This window comes from Trichosurus vulpecula, chromosome 9, assembly GCF_011100635.1.
Source record: "Trichosurus vulpecula isolate mTriVul1 chromosome 9, mTriVul1.pri, whole genome shotgun sequence".
NCBI classification, from domain to species: Eukaryota; Metazoa; Chordata; class Mammalia; order Diprotodontia; family Phalangeridae; genus Trichosurus; species Trichosurus vulpecula.
The window spans coordinates 57,445,696-57,466,300 of NC_050581.1; the positions used below are offsets into that span (position 1 = coordinate 57,445,696).

At 40.3% G+C, this 20,605-nt stretch overlaps 1 protein-coding gene across 2 annotated transcripts in view; it reads left to right on the forward strand.

Annotated features, from left to right (window-relative positions):
* The window catches only part of CDIP1 (cell death inducing p53 target 1), a 60,233-nt gene extending 40,303 nt beyond the window's left edge, over positions 1-19,930 (forward strand). Inside the window, exons 2-6 of one of the 2 annotated variants that reach the window (XM_036739744.1) lie at positions 5,247-5,341; positions 7,233-7,327; positions 7,603-7,755; positions 17,535-17,793; positions 18,047-19,930. In XM_036739744.1, the coding sequence (XP_036595639.1) occupies positions 7,243-7,327; positions 7,603-7,755; positions 17,535-17,793; positions 18,047-18,158 (609 nt within the window). In that variant the 5' untranslated portion in view covers positions 5,247-5,341; positions 7,233-7,242 and the 3' untranslated portion in view covers positions 18,159-19,930. Of the gene's footprint in view, positions 1-5,246; positions 5,342-5,642; positions 5,821-7,232; positions 7,328-7,602; positions 7,756-17,534; positions 17,794-18,046 lie in introns of those variants that run through there. The other variant, XM_036739746.1, reaches the window with a different exon arrangement.
* Positions 19,931-20,605: the final 675 nt, after the last annotated feature.

Sequence of the window (20,605 nt, forward strand, 5' to 3'; positions counted from 1 at the left end):
TGCATTGTTACTTGTATATATGCATCTCTGTTATACATCTTGCTGCCATCTTATGGCACCTTTTAATGGTTTCTTTAAAAAAATTAAGTTCATTGATAAGCTTCTTGTGTATCTAGTTTGTCTCTTTAGACTCTTCCTTTTCATCTTAATCAGTTTTGAAAGCTTTTCTTTTGCACTGACTTTTTTAAAAATTAATTTTAGCCTGTAAGCTTAACCTTTCTGAACTCCCAGAAATCTGTTCCCCTAAATTCTTGAGTGTTAGGATATGCTTCACTTTTTCCTCTTTCTCAAACATGAATTCTAAGATGGACTGATTTTTTTCTTTCCAAAGTTCTCATTCTTCAATAAATTTGGGAAAAAAACCTGGAAAGATTTAAATGAACTTATCAAAGTGTAGTGAACAGAAAGAACAATGTACACAGTTAACAGCAACATTGTACAATGATCAGCCATGAATGACTTCGCTCTTCTCAGCCATACAACGATCCAAGATAATTCCAAAGGACTCTTGATGAAAAATGCTGCTATTCACATCCAGAGCAAAAACTGATGGAGTCTGAATGTAGAGCGAAGTGTACTACTTTCACTTTCTTTTTTTTCCATGTTTTTTTTCTTTTGGTCTTTCTTTTACAACATGACTAATATAGAAATATATTCTACATGATTGCACATACATAACCCGTATCAAATTGCTTACCTTCTTAAGGAAGGGGGAGGAAAAAGAGAAAAAGAGAGAAAATTTGGAACTCAAGATTTAAAAAAAATGTTAATAATTGTCTTTACATGTAATTGGATTATTTTGAATAATTATTGAAGCTGCCCATCACTACTTTTTCATACCTAAGTATATTATAATGGTAATGTTTGGGATCTCTTTCCTTTATTTCCTCCTGGCTAGGTGTTCAGTAGTTTCCTATGACTATATTTTCTGTTTCTCTCTCCATTGATGCTCACCTAAATATTTTCTGCCATGATTCCTCCCTCTCTAGCCTAGGAATTCATATCCTTGTATCATTTTAATACATAGTGTTACTCTGTCACCTCTTTTATCTTTTCTATTCTTTGCCAATAAGATATAATTTCCCGCAGCCATATTCCCATCATGAGCCCCAACACCTCATGTCTCATTGATATCAATCAAATTGAATTTGCCTCCATACATTAAGATTTCTAGTTTACTCTGTTTAGTTCCCATTATTTGTGCATTTGTATATAGATAGTTGGGGCAATGGGTTTTATTGCTGGCTTTTTTTTTTAATCCACTAAATTGTACTTCAATATCTTCTGGTATGAAGGTGACTCTGGTTTCTCAAAAAACTATGCAGGCAAATCAAAGGGTCTACTAAATTGGGAAGTACTTCAAGTATGGGCCCAGTGATAGACTGACTACATGTTGGAGAGTCTCATCCTTAGGTTGATGATTTTTTTTGGTTTTGTGTTGTTTTTCAGTTGTGTCCAACTCTTCATGACCCCATTTAGGGTTTTCTTGGCAAAGATACTGGAATGGTTTGCAATTTCCTTTTTCAGCTCATTTTACAGATGAACAAACTGAGGCAAACAAGGTTAAATGACTTGCCCAGAGTTGCACAGCTAGTAAGTGTCCGAGGCCAGATTTGAACTCATGAAGATGAGTCTTCCTGACTCCACGCCTTGCACTGTATTCACTATGCCATCTAGCTGCCCACATTGACGGTAGAGTGATTAATGTTTTGACCAAAGAAATTCTTAAAGAACATTCACTAAGTTAAGGAAGACTTTCTATCTGTATTAGTGACTCCAGGTCTCTTACATGTGCATTAAGACAAAATAGGTGCAAAATAAGGGAGCTATAGCTAGACAAGCAGTTTGTTTGAAAAAAGATCTGGGAGTTTTAGCAAACTGCATGCTCAGTGTGAGTCAGTGGTGTAATGTGGGAACTAAAAAACAGTAATTTGATGTTAGGCACTAAATAGTAGTATTCAGAACAAGTGAAGTCATAGTCTCATAGTACCCTGTGTCTGAGAACCATATTTTGGGAAGGACATTGAATTGGATAGCTTCCAGATGAAGATGATCAGGAGGATGGCTAAGGGCCCCAAGATCATGCTGTTAAAGGATTAATTGAAGGAATTAGTGATGTGTTTAGCCTGGAGAAATATTTGAAGGGTTGTCATATGGAAGAGAGTTTAGAATTATTCAGAAGGCAGAACTAGGAGATGTGGATGATAATTTCAGAAAGGTAGATTTTAGCTTAAGAAAAAAATCAAAACATTCCTAACAATTAGTGCTGCCCAAAAGGAAATGGACTGCCTCCAGAGGTAGCATGTTTTTAAGCAAAGTAGGTTACCACCTGTTGAATTTGTTGTAGATAGGATTCTCTCTCTGTCAGTTATAGTTTGGACTAGGTGATCAATCTCTGAGGTCCCTCTCAGGTCTGTAATTCTGGTGGTGACCAAAAAAAAAACCTAAACAAACCAAAAACATAACCTTCAAGTATTTAAGTGTCTTTTATTGGCTTCTCCTTCCCATGAATTACTGCTTTCTATTAATACTATTCTTCCTGTATCATATTTACCACTATTATTTGGTATTTGGCCGAGAAGATATATTTATTTTTGTCCTTTCTCCAATTTAACCCTCTCGATCCACATCTAAAATGATCTTTTCTCCTCATTTGTGTGTGTCTGTATCTCAATCAGTATAGATCTATATTTCACTGGCTCTCGTTTGGGTTTCCAATCATCCCAATTCACAACTCTTTAGCGCTTCTTTCTGTGTCACGTCACATATCTCATCAGTTGCCAAGTCTGGTTGATTCTAATGTCTTTCATAACTGTCTCCTCTACTTTGTCTACCCTCTTTAGTCCTGACCCTCATCCCCTCCTGCCTAAACCATTACAGTAGCTTCATAATCAGTCTCCCTGCCTCATCGCTTCAGTCAATGAAGGTGCTAAAGTAATATTCTGAAAGCACACATCTGATCACATCACTCTGTTGCTCAATAAACTCTGTTCTTTATCACATCTAGGATCAAATCAGGCTCTTCTTTACATTTAGAGCCCATCACAACCCGGCTCAGACCTACCCTTCCAGCCTTGTTATGCATTACTCCCCTTCATAAACTTTATTCTTATTTTTGTGTTTTGTATACACTGGTATGGGTGCATGTCTCCTCCCAAATAAATATAAACTCTTGCAGGACAAAGATTTTTCATTTTTTCTTTACATCCCCAGGATCCAGCACAAGACCTGGTATTGTTATTGTTGGTCAGTTGTTCTTTGTGTGACCCCATGGACCATAACATGCCAATTAGTGTCCATGTAGCTTTCCATGGTGCAGTGTTTCGCCATTTCCTTCTAACTGGATTAAAGGTAAACAGGATCACACAGCTAGCAAATATCTGAGGCCAGATTTGAACTCAAGTCTTCCTGACTCCAGAATCAATGCTCTATCTAATAGCACTACCAAGCTGCCTCACCTGGCATATATAATGTACTTAATAAATACTTATTGGTTAGGTGCAGTTGATCCCTGGCTGTCCCCATATTTTAAGTCAAAGTTCAAAAATCCAAATTCTATCCTTAGGGTACCATCTTCTGAATGAATAAAATAGACATTAAATGCTTACTATCTGCTAAGCACTGAGGGTACAAATGAAAAAGGGAGATGTTTCCTGCCTTCAAAAAATTTACATTCTAACAAGGAATGCAACACACATAGGGGTGCGGTGGCTAGGGAAAGGTCTTTGAGCTGGGAAGTCACTGGGATGGTGAGTAGAACTATAGAAGAGTTGATTAATGTGCCTTTAGAAGCAATCTTAGTGTTTATGTGATTATGGCTCCCAGAGCAAGGATGGGAAATGAGTGGACAGTAAGAAGACAGGATGAACAGCTGTGAAGCCTGGTCTCTGTGTTGTACTTACTCACCAGTCAGGACAGCTTGGTCCCATTCTGGTGAAGTCATGAAGTCATGAAGTATTGAAGTGAGTATTCTTTTCAGAAAGGGCCAAGAATGAGCCAGAGGCATGTGTTAGATTGGTCGTGAGACAAAGCACATGAGAGAAGTATCTGAAGATGAGTCTTGGCCCACGGCCAAGACTTATACATGAATGTAGGTACGGAGCAGAATTCAGGGTACAGAGTAGTTTCAGTAGTGGACCACAAATTTGCTCCTGGCCACTGAGTGTGTCCAATATGATTAAATGGGAAAACATTCAGTAGATGGCCGGGCTGGGCCACTGGGCTTGCAACAGTATAGATAAAAGAGTTCCTGACCTTTAGGTAGGGAACTTAAAAGAGGAAACCTTAATTCCCAGGTACTATAACATGCTAAACCTCTTGTTGAGAGATGCCCAGGATCTGTTACTCTTCTGGAAAGGGGGCAGTGTGCAGATGGTAGAGGGAGTAGCCAGTGATATAAAGTCAGTAGGGGGACTGGAGGGGAAAGGGTCAAAGGAAGAAAGAACATATTGGTAGTTCCTGATTCTAGTTTGTTTGTTTTTTAATTTCTTATCTAGTTCCTCTTTAATAGTAGTAATAACTGACATTTATATAGTGCTGATTTTAGCCAAAAGGTTGAGAAGAAGCATTCTTTAAGGTTCACAAAGCAACTTCCTCACTGGTGGCATTCTATCCATTTTATAGATGAAGGCTTCTGTAAGGTAGGGTACACAGTGGTAGTAAGAGCACTACACTTGGAATCAAGGGAACCATGTGCTAGTTCTGTTCAGATATACATTGTCAATATACAGAAAGATCTAGTTTTTCCTCTGGTCCACCTACATACTGTTGCTACCAGCTTCTCCTCTCTGGGTATTCCTGACCCAGAAGCATGAAGGGTGGGTAAGGCAGGAACTTGAGAAGTTTCTGTTAGAGGGAGACTAATAGTAGGGGGCATCTGGGTGTATGTATTTTGGGAGTAAGTGTACTTAGGTGGGGGTGACAAAAGAGGGGTGTTTCCTGCAGCTAGAGCTGTGCTACTTAGGTATTTCTGAATAACACTTGAGTATCCCAGTTCAGGGAGTGGGTTGAAATTTATTTTAAAATTTGCAAAGTGCTGTACATACATTCTCATTTGAGCTTCACAGCATCTCTGTGAAGTATTATCCCCATTTTACAGAAGAGAAAATTGAGGCTGAGAGGGGCTAAGTGACTCGCTCATGTTGGCATTGGCTTCCTCTGGCAACACGGGACATGTGGCAGGCCTTTGGTTGTGGATGAGTTTTTGCCCTGCACCGACAGCTGTGTTCTTCCTTTCTCTCCCGCAGCTCCAGAAGCCTTTGGTTCCGTCAGTGTTGGTTTGAGGAAGCACAAGTCCTGAGGTTCCCTCAGAAACAAAAGGAACTGTCTTCCTTTGAATCAGGTAAAATCTCTTTTAAGAAATTCACTAAGGAGGAAGGGACAACTCTGTCCCAAAGTACTTCTTTTAAAAGCAGATATTCCCATAGGAGGATAGATTTAAAACTGGAAAGGACCCAGAGAAGTCCAGCCTTCTCTTTTTACAGATGACAACCCGAGGATCCAAGGTCATGCAGGTAGTCAGCATAGTAGAGGCAGCACTGGAACCTAAGTTTTCAAATGTAGCACTCCTTCCATTGCACAAACCTTTGGAGTGTTCTACTGATGGGAAAGGAAGTGCTTGTTAGAAGGTCTTGGTCAAATATAAAATGTCCTGTATTTAGGCATTTTTCACAGACTTTAAGATGACAGACTCTCAATTACTGAAGTTTGTTGTTTCTTTCCATTTTGTAAACCAGTGAATGAATAACAGTAAAAGGAGCCAGCAGTGACGAGCAGCAGTGGAGTCCTGGTCTACCAATTCTCAGTCCAGCACTGTTATCCGTAATTATACTTCCAAATTCATGTGCTCTCATAGCCCTCTATTTCTGACAAGGAGAGATGATCTGTTCCAGACCTATGATCTAGAGCAGGAAAGTACCTCAGAGACCATCTAGTTCATCTCCCTCTTTTATAAATAAAAGGAAACTGAGACCCAAAGACATTAGTTAGTGATTTTTCTTCCAATATCTCACAAGTAGTAAACATCAAAAGAGAGATTTGAATCCAGGTCTTCTGACTCTAAAACCAGGGCTTTTTCCATTGTACCAGAAAAATACCATAGGCCAAAAGCTACTTCATGATTTCAGTTATAAAATATTAATGCTCTTTCTTGGGATATAGTGGATCTCTCCTAACCTTAACCTTTACTTGACCCTACCTAAAGGTAAGTAGCTCCTTTTCATAACCAAACTCCTAGAAACGGCCGTCTGTGCTTGTTTGTCTCCATTTTCTTACCTCTCACTGGCTTCTCATCATTTTGCAGTCTCATTCCCAAACTTATCTCTCAACTGAAAAAGTTTATCAGATCTCTTAATTGCCAAATACAGTAACCTTTTCTTGGTCTTTGTCTTTCTTGACTTCTGTGTAACATTTGACACTGTTGACTACCTCTTATATACACATCCTAGATTTTCATGATAGTGTTTTCTCCTGGTTTTCTTACCTATCTGCGTTCTTCCTCACACTCATCATCTATGTTCCACCTCCTTTGCACGCCTGTTCCACGCCTTGCAAAGTTGACTGGACTTGGAAATTTTTTTTCCCTTGTTAATTTTACTCCCTTCCCCCCTTAAATATTAATCCAAACCCTGCCCTTTTAGGTCTCAGGAATCCATAACAAAGGGTGTTTCTTCAGATAGTCTATCTTCCTCACTTGTAAAATCGGGGGGTTGGGCTGGAAGATCTCTAAGGTTCTTTCCATATCTTTTGATTCTGTGTGGGTACTCAGTAGAAGTTCTAGATTGTTTGGGGGGGGCGGGGTTCAGGTTTACAATGAGACCAGCTCTAAATGAATTGATGGAGATGTGGGTGAAGTAACTGTAAGCACATCCTGGAATCTGTGTTTCTCTGTTTAAAGGCATGGAGCATAATAAGGCAAGCTTTTAAGGGACAGACGTCTGACAACACTGAGGATTCCAGTTTCATGGAGGGTTTTGTTTTCCATGCATTAACTAGACCAGCTTGGATTTGTCATTTTTTGTTCAAAGGAAAAATGCTGCTTAGTCCAGCTAGTGAAAGGTAGCTCAGCAAGCTGGATTACTTTCAGAGAGTGCTTGAGTTTGGCCTACTGCCTTGCTGGGAAAATGTTTAATCAAAGATTGTTCTGAAAACCTTCAGACCTGGGCCCAATGAGCTTTTGACCATTGTGAAAACTCTATGCAATCATTTGGTTAAGTTCTGTATTTTCTCCACAGGTCAGTAAAGATGTCCAATGACCCTCCCCCTCCCTATCCTGGGGACCCTTCAGCTCCCCTCTTGGAGGAGAAGACTGGAGGCCCACCTGGTGCAGGTAGGTCTTTTCTTGATAGAAAAGCCACTGGCTTACAAGAGGGCTCCTTAGGGTTCAAAGTCCAGACTTTTGAGAAAGGCTTCTTTCTGAGGCATTGAAGCAAAGAGCCTGAAGAAATATGTCTAGCAACATGGACCTGCCCAATTACTAATCTAAGACTAAAATCCCAGAGGTTCCTTCACCTAGGGAATTGTCAGCTTTCACCTTTTCTCAGAGGCAAGTTTTAACTCTGACCTAAGACAAAAGCTGACACGATCGCTTCTCTCTTTCTCCAGGCAGAGCCTCTCCAGCTATGGTACAACCCCCTGGCATACCCCTACCCCCACCAGACATTGGGCCTCCTCCCTATGAGCCACCACTTCATCCGATCCCTCAGCCGGGCTTCATCCCTCCCCACTTGAATGCAGATGGTACTTATGTGTCCCCAGGTAAGTTGAGAAGCCCCAACTGGGAGACTAGTTTTTGGAGAGAATCTCCTGAACCCCTTATTGGCTTAATTCATTTTTCCCCTTACCTCCTCAGTATAGCTTCTGACCTGATTATGGGTAATGGGACTGTCCTAACTGATACATTCTACATTCACCCTGTATTTGAGAGTACCTACTGTCCACCTAAACAATCAACACTTCTTTTCCTCAAGTATAGTAGAGGGGTTTCTTTGGGGGGAGAAAGGCAGATGCTGAAGAAGATAACCATACAGTGTAGTGTAAGATAAGCGGCAAACGAATGGTAAATTTAGACAGTAAGTGCTAAAGGCATTCTGGCTTCTTAGAAGATGCATGCATTTATTTTATTTTTTTAATTCAGTTTTATTTTCAGCTTCACTTTCTCTCCCTCTCCTTTCCCCCTCACCTATTCAATGAGAAGGCAAGAAATACAAAACCCATTACAAGTATATATGTGCAAACCAAATTTCCTTTAAAAAATTTTTTTGAATAATAATTTATTTTTTTCTAATTACACATGAAAACAAACTTTAACATTCGTTTTTAAAAACATTTTGAGTTCCAAATTTTCTCCCTCCCCTTCTTCCTCCCTGAGAATAGCAAGCAATTTGATGTGTTATACCTGTACATTCATAAACCAAATTTCCGCATTAGCAGAATTAGCAAAAGAAAAAGACTGTTTCAGTCTGTGCTCTTAGTTCATTAGTTCTCTATCTGGAGCTGGATAGCACATTTCATCAGAAGTCCTTCAGAATTATGGTTGGTCAGTATGTTGATAGTCTTTTAAAGTTGACTGTCTTTACAGTATTGTGGTTAATGTATAAATTATTCTTCTGGTTCTGTTCACTTCACTTTGTGTCTTATGATACAAGTCTTCCCAGATTTTTCTGAAATCATCCCCTTCATCATTTGTCATAGCACAATATTCCATCATGTTCATTTACCAAACTTGTACAGTCATTCCCCAGTTGATGAGCATTTCCTCAGTTTCCAGTTAGTTCTTTACCATCGCAAAAAGAGCTGCTATAAATATTTTTGTACATATGGGTCCTTTTCCTCTTTCTTTGGTCTCTTTGAGGCATAGACCTAGTAGCAATATCACTGGGTCAAAGGGTATTCACAATTTCATAGGTTTGGGGGCATAGTTCTAAAGTGTTTTCCAGAATGGTTGGACTAGTTGATAGCTCCAACAGATGTGGATTAATGTCCCTATTTTCTCACATGCCCTCCAACATTTATTATCTTTCTTTTTTTATCTTCTTAGCCAATGTGATAGGTATGAAGTGGTTCTCAAGAGTTGTTTTAATTTGCCTTTTCCTAATTTTTAGTAATTTAGAGAATTTTTTTATAAGACTGTTCTTATCTTTGGTTTCTTCTTCTGAAAACTGCTTATGGGAAGTGGCTCTTACTCTCATAAATTTGACTTAGTACCTCAGAATCTTTGAAATGAGACCTTTGACAGTAAAACTTGCTGCAAAGATTTTATCCTCCCAGTTACCTGCTTTTTTTTCTAATTTTAGCTGCACTGATTTTGTTTGTGCAAAAACCTTTTAATTTTATGTAACTAAAATTATCCATTTTACCTCCTGTGAACCTTTATACCTCTTGTTTGAACACTATATTTTCCCTTATCCATTGGTTATTTCTTCCATGCTCCACTAATTTGCTTACAACATGACCCTTTATTTCTAAATCATGTACCCATTTTGAGCTTATCTTGATATATATATATATATATATATATATATATATATATATATATATATATATATATATATATATATATATATATATATATATATGAGATATTGGTCTGTAGCTGGTTTCTGCCAGATTACCCTCCAGTGGCCCAACAAAAGGCATTCATTTTCCATGTCTCTAGAACAGGGATTCTCAATCTGGGGTCTAGTGAACTTGCTTTTTAAAAATATTTTGATAACTATATTTTAGCTGAGTTTCCTTTGTAATTCTGTGTACTTTACCTGAGGGGGTCCATGACATAAAAAAAAAGTTAACCCCTGATTCTAAGAGGTTTGGAAACAAATATATAGGTGTCTTTTGGCTATGTATGGCAAGCCTTCATATGGTTCTAGTTATTCATCTGAGCAGGGTAGCTTAAGGCTGGTTAATAAGTGCCTGAAGATCCTCCACTCTTTTGGGCTCTCTTGTGAAACCAGACTGCAGCACAAAGTCCTGGACAGGGAATGAGTGAGTAGTGAGTGACTTTGAGTGAAAACCTCAAAGTCGAAGTCCTTAGCACAAATGAGGCATAGATTCTCTGGCAGGCAACTGAGAGCCAGTCCCTGAGGAACCTAGGGAAGAGGAAACCCTGCAGTAAAGGCATAGGTATCATTCATCAAATTGTGGCCTTAATAGGCCTCTCTCCCTGAACCACTGACTTGACTTAAGGTGTAGTAGAAACAGTTTTCATTTATTGTTTTGGCTGCAGTCTGTTAAGTTTCACTTGTACTAAAAAACATATACTGTTTTGTAAATATAACATTATTATAACTAAGTAGCGTCAGGAAATGAGCTCAGACCAGCATAGTGATACCATGCAGTCCTAAGAACCCTGCCTGATTTCCCAGATAAAATCAAATACATATATTATGAAATTACTCTAGGAGGTTATTTTTTGTTTAAAAGGTATAGACTGTTAAAGAACATAGCATGTAATTTCCAAGATCCTCTGATGTACAATTTTAACTATTTTAACTCCCAAAACAAACAACTTCAGTTCTTGCTCAACAACTTCTTCCTCCCATCTCTACCTAAAGTGCACATACTAACTAGCTGGATTGAAATTTGAAGCCTATTCCAGATATTCCCCTGTCCCCTTTTTTTGCACTACCCTACCTCAAAATTTCAATATATATAATCAGACCTCTTTGTACTTGTAGTTGGGGGCAAAGAAGCATCATGGTAACAGTTTAGAGCACTGGCTTTGGAGTCAGATAATTTGAGTTCACATTCTGCCTCTGGCACTACCTGTATGACCTTGGGCAAGTCATTTAACCTCTCCGGGCCTCAGTTTTCTTATCTGTGAAATGAGGTGGTTGTCAGGGTCTCTGTATAGCTCTATATTTTGATTCTTTTTTTTTTTGGGCGGGGGGAGGGCAGGGCAATTGGAGTTAAGTGACTTGCCCAAGGTCACACAGCTAGTGAATGTGTTGTGTCTGAGGTCACATTTGAACTCAGGTCCTCTTGACTTCAGGGCTGGTGCTCTACTCTCTGCACCACCTAGCTGCCCCATATATTTGTGATTCTTAAGTCATTTAGCACTCATTAAGCACACATATGTGCCAGACACTGTCAGACAGCACTAATAGCCGTACAAAGAGGTCAGCACAGTGCCTAGTACACACCGGCACTTCATAAATCCTTATTCTCTTCTCTCCCCTTCCTAGAAGAAGTGGGATTTGGGCTGAGTCTTAAAGAAAGCAGATGAGGGGACAGAGTATTTCAGGCATGGGAGACAGCCACAGAGCAAAGGCACTGAGGTGGAGATCAAGTGAATTGTTGACAGAACATAGAATATGCCAGTGTGACTGTATTGTAACATGTGTGAATGGGAATATGGTATAGTCAGATTAGAAAGATAGAAAGCAGGTTATAAAAACCTTTAAATGCCGGATACCGTTATGAAGGTAATAGGAAGCCATAGGAGTTAGAAGAGGAGGGACATGGTCAGACTTGCACATTAGGAAAAAACTGGCAGCTTAGTGGAAGATGGATTGGATTGGGTAGAAACTCGAGGGAGGGAGGCCAGTTAGAAAGCTGTCACAGATGAGAGGTAATAGAGACCTATACTAGAGAGGTAGCTGTGCGAGTGAAGAGAGGGGACTTGGACAAGAGATGTCATGAAGGTTGAAACAATAAGATTTGACAACAGATTGGATCTGTTGGTGAGCTGAATGTGAGTGATGAGGACACAGCCTAAGTTGTGAGGCTGGATGACTGGGAGGATGGTGGTACCCTTGACAGTAATAGGAAAGTTGGGGAAAAGGGGTGGGTTCAGGTAGAAAGATAATGAGTTCTGTTTTAGTCAGGTTGAATTTTGAGTGCTTACAAGATATTTGGTTCTAAATGTCCAAATAGCAGCTAATGATGTGAGACTGGGAATCAGGAGAGAAACTAGGGATAGGTATTTAGATCTGGGAATCATCTGTCTAGAAATGATAATACATGAGAGCTGACAATCATCATGTGATACAGTATAGAGGGAGAAGAGAAGGGTGCCCAGAACAGAGCCTCGGGGGATACACTCAAAGTTAGTTAAGATCCAGCAAAGGATGCTGAGAGAAGGAGCACTCGGGTAGGAGCAGAACCCAGAGAAAACAAATGTCCTGAAAATCTGAGGAGAGCCTATCCAGGGTTCATGATTTATCAGCAAAACCAGGATCATAGTGAGCTCCTAGGCAATAAATAATCCAAATTTACAAACTGAGAAGTTCCAAAATGTAAACTTAAAGCCTGCTGAAGTTATTTTAAAGTTAACAGCTCTCTCAGGTACTAGGATTGGCTTACAGCTGTAGGTTTATTTTTGAAAATCACTAATTTTTTGTACCTAGTAAACTCATATGAAGTCTTTCCAAAAGCTTCCAGCTCTTTTCTCTCATTTATATATGACTTGCAACATCCCTTTCATAACACATTCCAAGTCAAATCACTGGTAAGAATTAACAGTCATAATGATAAAACTTGTGAGATTTTACACAGAAGAATAATGGGGATTGGAAGTCATTTGAATAGGGTATGGCAGCAGGATTCCGATTTCTAGGTAATGTCACCAAATTAATCATTTAAATATTGCATAAATAACCTCTTTCACATTTTGATTACATTACAAATCTTTCCCTATTTCTTGTAAATGGAACCTCATGCTCTTGTTTAGATGTTCATAAAGGTGTGGTGGTGCTTACTTTTTTACTGCAAAAGAAAAAACTATTAGAAGAGTAGGATGACCAAAGGCAGCTTTTAATAAACTGCTATGGAATCATCCCATCTTGTGGAGAGTATCTTTAATTCCTCCATATAAAGGTAAACTGTTCAAATAGGTAAGCTCTATTCAGTTGTAAATTTTACAAAATCCATGTTGCCCTTTAGTAACAACCTAAAACTTCAATTTTTGTAATTTTGTAATTTTTGTAATTTCATGTTTTGTAATTATCATGTTTAGAGGACCATTGACTTTCCATTTAGACACAGGAGAATTTCTCATTTCAATTTATAGTTATAGGCTTGAAAACTCATAAAGGCATCTCTGCTATCACGGGACCTATGGATTAAGCATGTTAACAGGATTTCCAGCTTCACAAAGTGTCTTTTCTACTGTTTACCCAAAACAAACCAATTCTTCACATATCAGGTATATACCTGTAAAAGTTTAGATCATTGTTTTCCAGAAGGAGGGAATGTCATGCCCCTGCCCCCTCCCCCCTGAAATGCTTCTGCTATTTGATTAACATTTTTTGTGTCTGATGAAGACTGTGTACCCCTTCTAAGAATAGTATTTTTAAATTATAAAACATAAAATACATGGGATCACAAAGGAAACCTATATTGAAATATAGTTATTAAAATAATAAAAATCAAATTCTTGGATCTTCATAATTCTATCCCTGAATATCTGGGGGGTGGGAAGTGGGGATCGTGTACTGTGGATCACAGATTAAGAACATCTGCTCTAATAGGAAGATTTAAGCATTTGTGAGATTAAGCATAAAACAATTCAAAGTCTTCCCAACTGTGAGGTAGTTGTGTCCAGGAGGCTAATTCAGGCTTAAACACATATAATATTGCACAAAATAAGCTTGTAAGAACCGAGAGCCAAGGGATGTGATAAGCTAGGCAGTTTATGGTGTAATTGTTAGTAAAATAAAGTGAAGGGCTTAACTTAAACAGCTTAGCATAAATACAGCTTACCCTGCTACAGTTTTGCTTTGAGATAAGACAAAGCAATAAAGTTTTTCCACAGAGAAGAGGGACACACTCAGGAAAGGAATGATTTCTGTCACTTTGGAGCTAAGTAAAGTCAGTACAAAGGGAACTTGCACAGTCCTCCATCCTTTTGATAGTGGGCATTCATAGAGTGTGAGTGGTGAGGGAGATGGGAGGGAGAGGAAGGGAGGGAGAAAATGAGAGAGAAAAGATCGCTTTTAAGAAAAAGACTGATTTAAATGTTTAACTTCACTAATTCCCCATTTTTAACAATCTCTGATGTGCACGCAGAGAAATGATACTATGGAATTTAGTATATATGACTTCAATAGCAAAGTTTAATTTAGTTCCCCTCGTAATTTGAAAATTCACAGTCAGAGAGTGATGCTTGACATTTTTATGGGGTCATGAATTAGTCTTATTAATGCAGAAGCTTAAATCAGAAGCTTAAAGACAGTCTCTTCTTCTTTGTATTTTTTTATCTCTTTTTGGTTCTTTTTTTTCCCTTCCTGGTTAGACAAGGTAAAGACAGGGGAAAACTTGACAAAATTGGGCCCCAGTTCCAATCAGATGTTTGGGGGAAGTTTCTTTACTAAAAAACCTCCATCTCCTCTACACTGGCTCGTTTTACTAGGGACTCTTTTTCCCTTCTTGTGGAACAAGGTTTGTTTTTAGGTAAAAAGAAAAATAAACTGATGAAAGAATGAGTGACTGGCTGGGCTTCACTCAAAAGAATTCAGAATAGGCAACACGACAAACCCTGGCCAAGCCATTACAAGTATTTTCTCATTTTATCAATCAAGCATTTATTAAGCACCTACTGTGTGCAAGACATTGTGCTGTGCACTGGGGATATATAAAGAGGCAACAAACAGTCTTTCCCCTTAAGGAGATTATAGTAACTACAACCCTGAGAGGTGGGTGCTGCATTATCCCCACTTTACAGAAGTTAGGTAGTTTTCTGAGGGTCACACATTGAGGAAGTATCTGAGGCAGGAGTCAAACTGAGGTCTTCCTGACTCCAGGCCCAACACTCCATCCACTTCACAATCTAGTCTCACTTCACCCTAGTTTGGCTCTTTCTCATGAAACCGTTTAATGGGATTGTCTCCGTTATATCATTTCTATTCAACCAAAAGCATGTCTGTCAGTCCATGGAAAAGTCTGGTTTTCCCTTACAAGAGTGGAGACATCCATAGATGTGCTGTTCCAGAAAGAGTAGGAGCTAAAGAAGGTGATCACAGGACTGAGCTGGATGGTGACTTCAGACAATCTACTCCTAGTCTCAATGACCTGTCTCTACCTCAGTCATACCTTTCAAGCTTATCCTGTTGGCAGCTGATCAGAAATGACACTTGCCTTCAGTGTGCTCAGTGTTGTGCTAGTTGCTGGGGATACTAGACAAAGATGAAACCGCTTCTGGGGAGACATACATATAGAAAAATACAAAACAAAGGTAAGCCAGGTTGGGAAGAGCAGCATGTGGAAGGTCAGCGAGCGGAAGGTCATCCTTTAGCTTTGGATTAAAGGGAGGGATTCTCTGCCGTGGAGGGGAGCTGGAAGTATATCCCAGAGCTGAGGTAAACAGCAAGGATGAAGCACCAAATAGGAGATGGAGAGTTGTGTGGGAGGAACAGCAAGAAGGCTGCTCTGTTTAACCAGTTTGGCTGGACCATAGAGCACAGTGAGGAGGAGGAATTGTATAATGATGCGGAAAAGACAGGTTGAGTCCAAGTTGTGGAGGATTTTAAATGCCAGGATTGTTTATATTTAATCCTAGAGGCAATAGGAAGCCACAGGAGTTTGAGTGGGGGAATAGCATTTTCAGACCCACATTTTAGTAGAATCACTTGGTAACAGACTGGAAGGAAGGTGGACTGGAGAGAGGAGAAAGACCAACTAGGCAGTTAATGCAATATAAGTTCAGGAAAGAAGGAATGAAGGCTTGAACTGAGGTGGCAGCCATGTAAATAGAGAAAGGGATGGATCCAAGAGAAATTTTGGAATTATATTTAAAACGATTTGGCAAATGATTAGATATGTAAATTGAGCAAGAATAAGAAATCAGAGCTGATTTCAACGTGTGTGAACCTGGATAGGATGACTTGAAAGATGGTGGTGCCTTGGATAGAAATGGTGAAGTTCACAAAAGGAACGAGTTTGGCAGGGTTGGAGGAAAATGAATTCTGCTTTGGACCTGATGAGTTTGAGCTACCTGAAAGATATCCAGTTTGACTGTGTCCCTCCCCTGCTCAGACTCTAAGATCAAACAAATACTTTGGCATTAAAAGCTTTTCACAGCCAGAGGAGAAACTAGGCTGTCTAGTTTATAAAGCTCTGCACAGAGATGATGATAAACATGTGGCAGATGATGAGGTCATCAAATGAAGAGTGACATTTAGGAACTTTCTTATGAATAATGCATACGTAAAGGAAACTGAGGTAAGTGTCATAAAAACATAGCGAAAAGGAAGTACCAAGGAGGAGGAGATGCTGCATAGAGGCCAAGAAGGATGAGAATTGGTAAAATACCATCAGATTTGACAATTAGATAGATTATTGGTAACTTTGAAAAGAGCAGTTTCAGTGCAGTGCTGAGGTTGGAAGCCATATTGTAGAGTGAGAAGTGAGAAAGTGGGGGCCACCAGTATTCTCACAATTCTATTTGTCTGACCACAACTCAGTAACCTTTGTTGATTTATCATCCATATCATACTAAGTAGTTCTTAATCTACAAAACCTAAGTTGACCACTGATCATAAAGTCCTTTAGTTAAAGTTAAAGGCTGGTCTGTGGGTTCTCCCACGGCTGCCAGGGAGCATGTCTGATCGACTTCACTTCAGAGGGAGAATATGCTTCTTGCAGTTTTTGATGCTATAAACTCAGGTAGAAACACCCAGTAGAAGGCCAGCTTCTTCCTGGACTGTTCTTTTCTGGGCCCTGGGCATCAGTTTTGAAGTAAGAAACATTTTGAAATCCTCAATGAGGAAAATTGCCCATCAGACTTTTTATTTAGATTCAAGCAATCTGACCATTTAAACCAAGGCAGTCAGACACACTTAAGAATTCCACCTTGTATTATCCCACTGACAAAAGCTAGTACTTAGATAACACCATCCAAATTAGGTGGTTATTTCTGGTTGAAACACATGGAAAGTATAGCAGGTTATCCTGAAGACCCCCTACTGTGCATTTTTTTTTAACTGTTTCAACTCCCAGAACAAATAGCTTCAGTTCTTGCTCAACAGCTCTCTCCTTGTCTCTACCTGTAGGTGTATCTAAGTTGGGTTGAAGTTGAAGACCTTTTAAGTTTCTACAAAGGTGAAAGGCCTCAGAGCTGACCTAGCCTGCTCCCCCTAGGCCATAGACATGAGGTACTGGCCAAAAAGAATAATGAGATTGAATGCCATGACTAGTACTAGAAGTCAAGACACCTGGGTTCTGTTCCCAGCTTTGCCGACTTCAGCTGAGATAGCTGACCTTCCTCATTGTCCTATCTTCCCGAAGAGGAGGAGGAGCTATAATTCTCTGGAATGAGCTTTTATCCTATTTTGTGAAGGACTTTAAAGGATGCAAGTAGTCAGCCTGGGTCACAGAAGTGACCAAATACCTCATTTCAGGGTTTACCTGCTCCAAGAGTTCATCTAGGTGCCTGTACAGACTTATGATCTGTATTAGGGACAGAGAGGAGGGGGCAAAATTCCTGAATTAACCTGTTACCCTTTGGTACTGGAAATGCTAGCCTTTTTTTTTTTTTTTTGCTGGCCTAATGTTTGGGGAAAATTAGCAGCCTCTGAATTGCTTTTGTCTCTTTTCCCCAGGCTTCTATCCACCTCCTGGCCCCCACCCTCCCATGGGCTACTACCCCACAGGTCCTTATCCAGGCCCTGGCGGCCACACAGCCACTGTCCTTGTCCCCTCGGGGGCTGCGACCACAGTGACTGTGCTGCAGGGAGAAATCTTCGAGGGTGCACCTGTGCAGACCGTGTGTCCTCACTGCCAGCAGTCTATCACCACCAAGATCTCCTATGAGATTGGACTGATGAACTTTGTACTGGGCTTCTTCTGCTGCTTCATGGGGTATGTGGAAAGCCTGGCCTGGGTGAGGCAAGAATTCTGCCCACTTCTAACTTCTCATATCTTTTATTCTGGTTGACTTGCAAAGTTGCTTTACTATCTCCTTTTCAGATTATCCATAACCTCTTCTGATCCTGTTTGTACTGGAGATCAGTTTTACAGGGCTTTAGGCTATTGCTCCTCATCTCCATTTTCAACACCTTTCCTTGGTCAGAGCTTCTTTCCTCTCATGATTAACTTTTCCTTTCTGCTTCAGGTGTGACCTGGGCTGCTGCTTGATCCCATGCCTGATTGATGACTTCAAAGATGTGACACACAGCTGTCCTAACTGCAAAGCCTACATCTACACGTACAAGCGCCTCTGCTAACGGAGACCACCCGGGAGCTGGGACCCGGGATCACCATCTCTCCTTTTTGCTTGTCAATCCTATACCCTGTGCTTCGTTTTCCTGCTTGGCAGTAGCTTCTCCCTTTTTCCTCCTTAGGTTGGAAGCAGGGAACTCCTGTCCTCTCTGGTCTGTCCATCCCAGGGATATTTTTATCTCTTCTGGTTTAGGGTTTGGCAGATTGGAAGTTTATTGTCAATGGGGTGGGGGGGAAGTGACAAGCATGTTATTTTGGATATTAATATTTTGCTTAGTATATATAATCAGGATTTCATGAGTGAACTAACTGTCCACTAGCAGAGGTACTCTCCCCATTGAAAGTTTCCAGATCCTGCCATTATAATATTAGGTATTGGTTCTTTCACATTTGCCTCCTTGGGAATCAGAGAAAACCTGCATCCTGGAACAGTAGTTTGTTTCATGGGGCCTCTGGGATAGAAGTTCCTCTTCCTACTACCCTATCCGTATGCCTTCTACAGTGACAGTTACCTTCTATTACCAGTCACTTTGCCCTGACACTATTGCATGTCTGTTCTGATACTTTCCATACTACAGAATAGCCCAAGGTAGGGTTCATGACTACAACTAGCAGGACATGGGATGTTGACCATGGTGGTGTTGAGGGGTGGGAGGGTGCCCTTCCTTAAGGAGTAGAGAAACCAGGGGGTCGAGTGGTCATTAACAGCCACTGAGGAAAAGGTGGATTCAAAAGGCCATCTTCCCATGTTTCTGATTATACCGAGAGAGCTCTAAGTTTCTAAAAGATGGACTAAAGTAGCTGGGATCATGCAAATTCTAGTAGGAGCTAGATGCATCATGAAGGACAGGACTTCTAATTAATAGAAAAACTTTTGGAACCACTGGCACTAGAAACTCAGGTATCACAACTTAGGACACGTAGAAGCTCTGTAGGACCAAGTGCTGATTAGGACAGAGTTGGTGAGCCATGAGGATCAGACCTCAGAGAGCCCTGCTCAAGTATCCCACCATTTTGGAACAAGGCTGGGTGCCAATTTAGAAAAGGTAACAAGCAAAATTGATTGCATCTCCAGTCTTCTAACAGATGCCGTTGGTTCATCTCCTCACCTCTCTTTCCAGAAGTCCAACGTTGTACCTGTCAAACCCTGCTGAGCCCCATCTCTGGGAAGGTGTAGGTGGAGTGGCAGTGGAGGACTCAGTTTGTTCTTTTTGGACGTTTTCCTTATTGTACCTGAAATTTGGCATTTCAACCTTTTTCTGTCTCAGTTCACACCGGCGGTGGAAGGGGGACTGGGAAGAGGCCAGAGAGGAGACTGTTATAAACTGTCCTCTACCCTCACTTCCCAGACATGGAAGTTTATTGACTGGCCACTAGATGGCACACGCACAACAGGCATCGTGTGAAGTGTTATTGGCAGAGATTTTCTTTTAAACGATGTTGGAGCCATGTTGGGCAACACTATTTTTGCACCAAACCTTTTAATGTCCATTGTGTTCAGAGCTTCCGTTGGAGAAATCATGTTGTTTAATTTGGTTTAGTCGGTGAATGAAGAGAGGTGATGATGGGTGATAAGGCTGAGCTGACATCTTATTAAGCCCTGTTACTGAATGTAAGACTTGGGACCTGTGTCATAAGCATTACTGCTACTACTGTACCCTTTAGCTGGTTTCTGCAATTCAAATGCATGTCAGCCTATTTAATGTGAACCTGTTTGTTCTCAAGTCTTAGTTTATCACTTACATTAAATTGGTCCATTTGCCCACCTTTCCCTGTCCCTTGGGCATCCTTGCCCTATGTATTTTTATTTTGCATGGGAAGAACACTGGGACCTGAAATATCCAAAACACGTTTGTTCTTACTGAAGTCTTCAACCATCAGCTACAGCAGGAGATCTGGAGTTCTAGGTAACAGCCTTAAGAAGTAATAGGTAATAGCCCTAGTAAATAGATAGTTCCAGCTTCTACCTTTGACTAGTAATGGTTATGTAACCGGGCAAAATTCTTTTAACTTCTCAATGCTATACATACCTTCACCATTTTAGCCCAGAGACAAAGTTCTGACAAAGCCCTTTTCCTCTCCTCTAATAAGTGAGCAACTTCAGAAATTAGTAGGGATATTAGTGGCAGCTGTAGAAAAAGTATGAACTTGAGTGAGACCTTTATGTTAATAGAGCATTCCCCACCCTCACCACTCCGAGGTGCTGAAGATAATACCACCAAAGTTGACAAGCTAGCATAGTCGATCTATCTTTGGTCCATAGAGGAAGCTGCAGAAAAGGTGGCTGCTATATAGGGTTGTTATAGAAAGTTCTGCACGAGGAACTCCTGATGAAATCACAGGCTGAGCCTGTCCCAAGTTGAAAGCTGTCTGATTCTGGCTGGTAACTCAATTTCACATGCCCATGCTAGGAAGAGGGACAGGTAACGAGGGGAATTAAGTGTTCCAACTA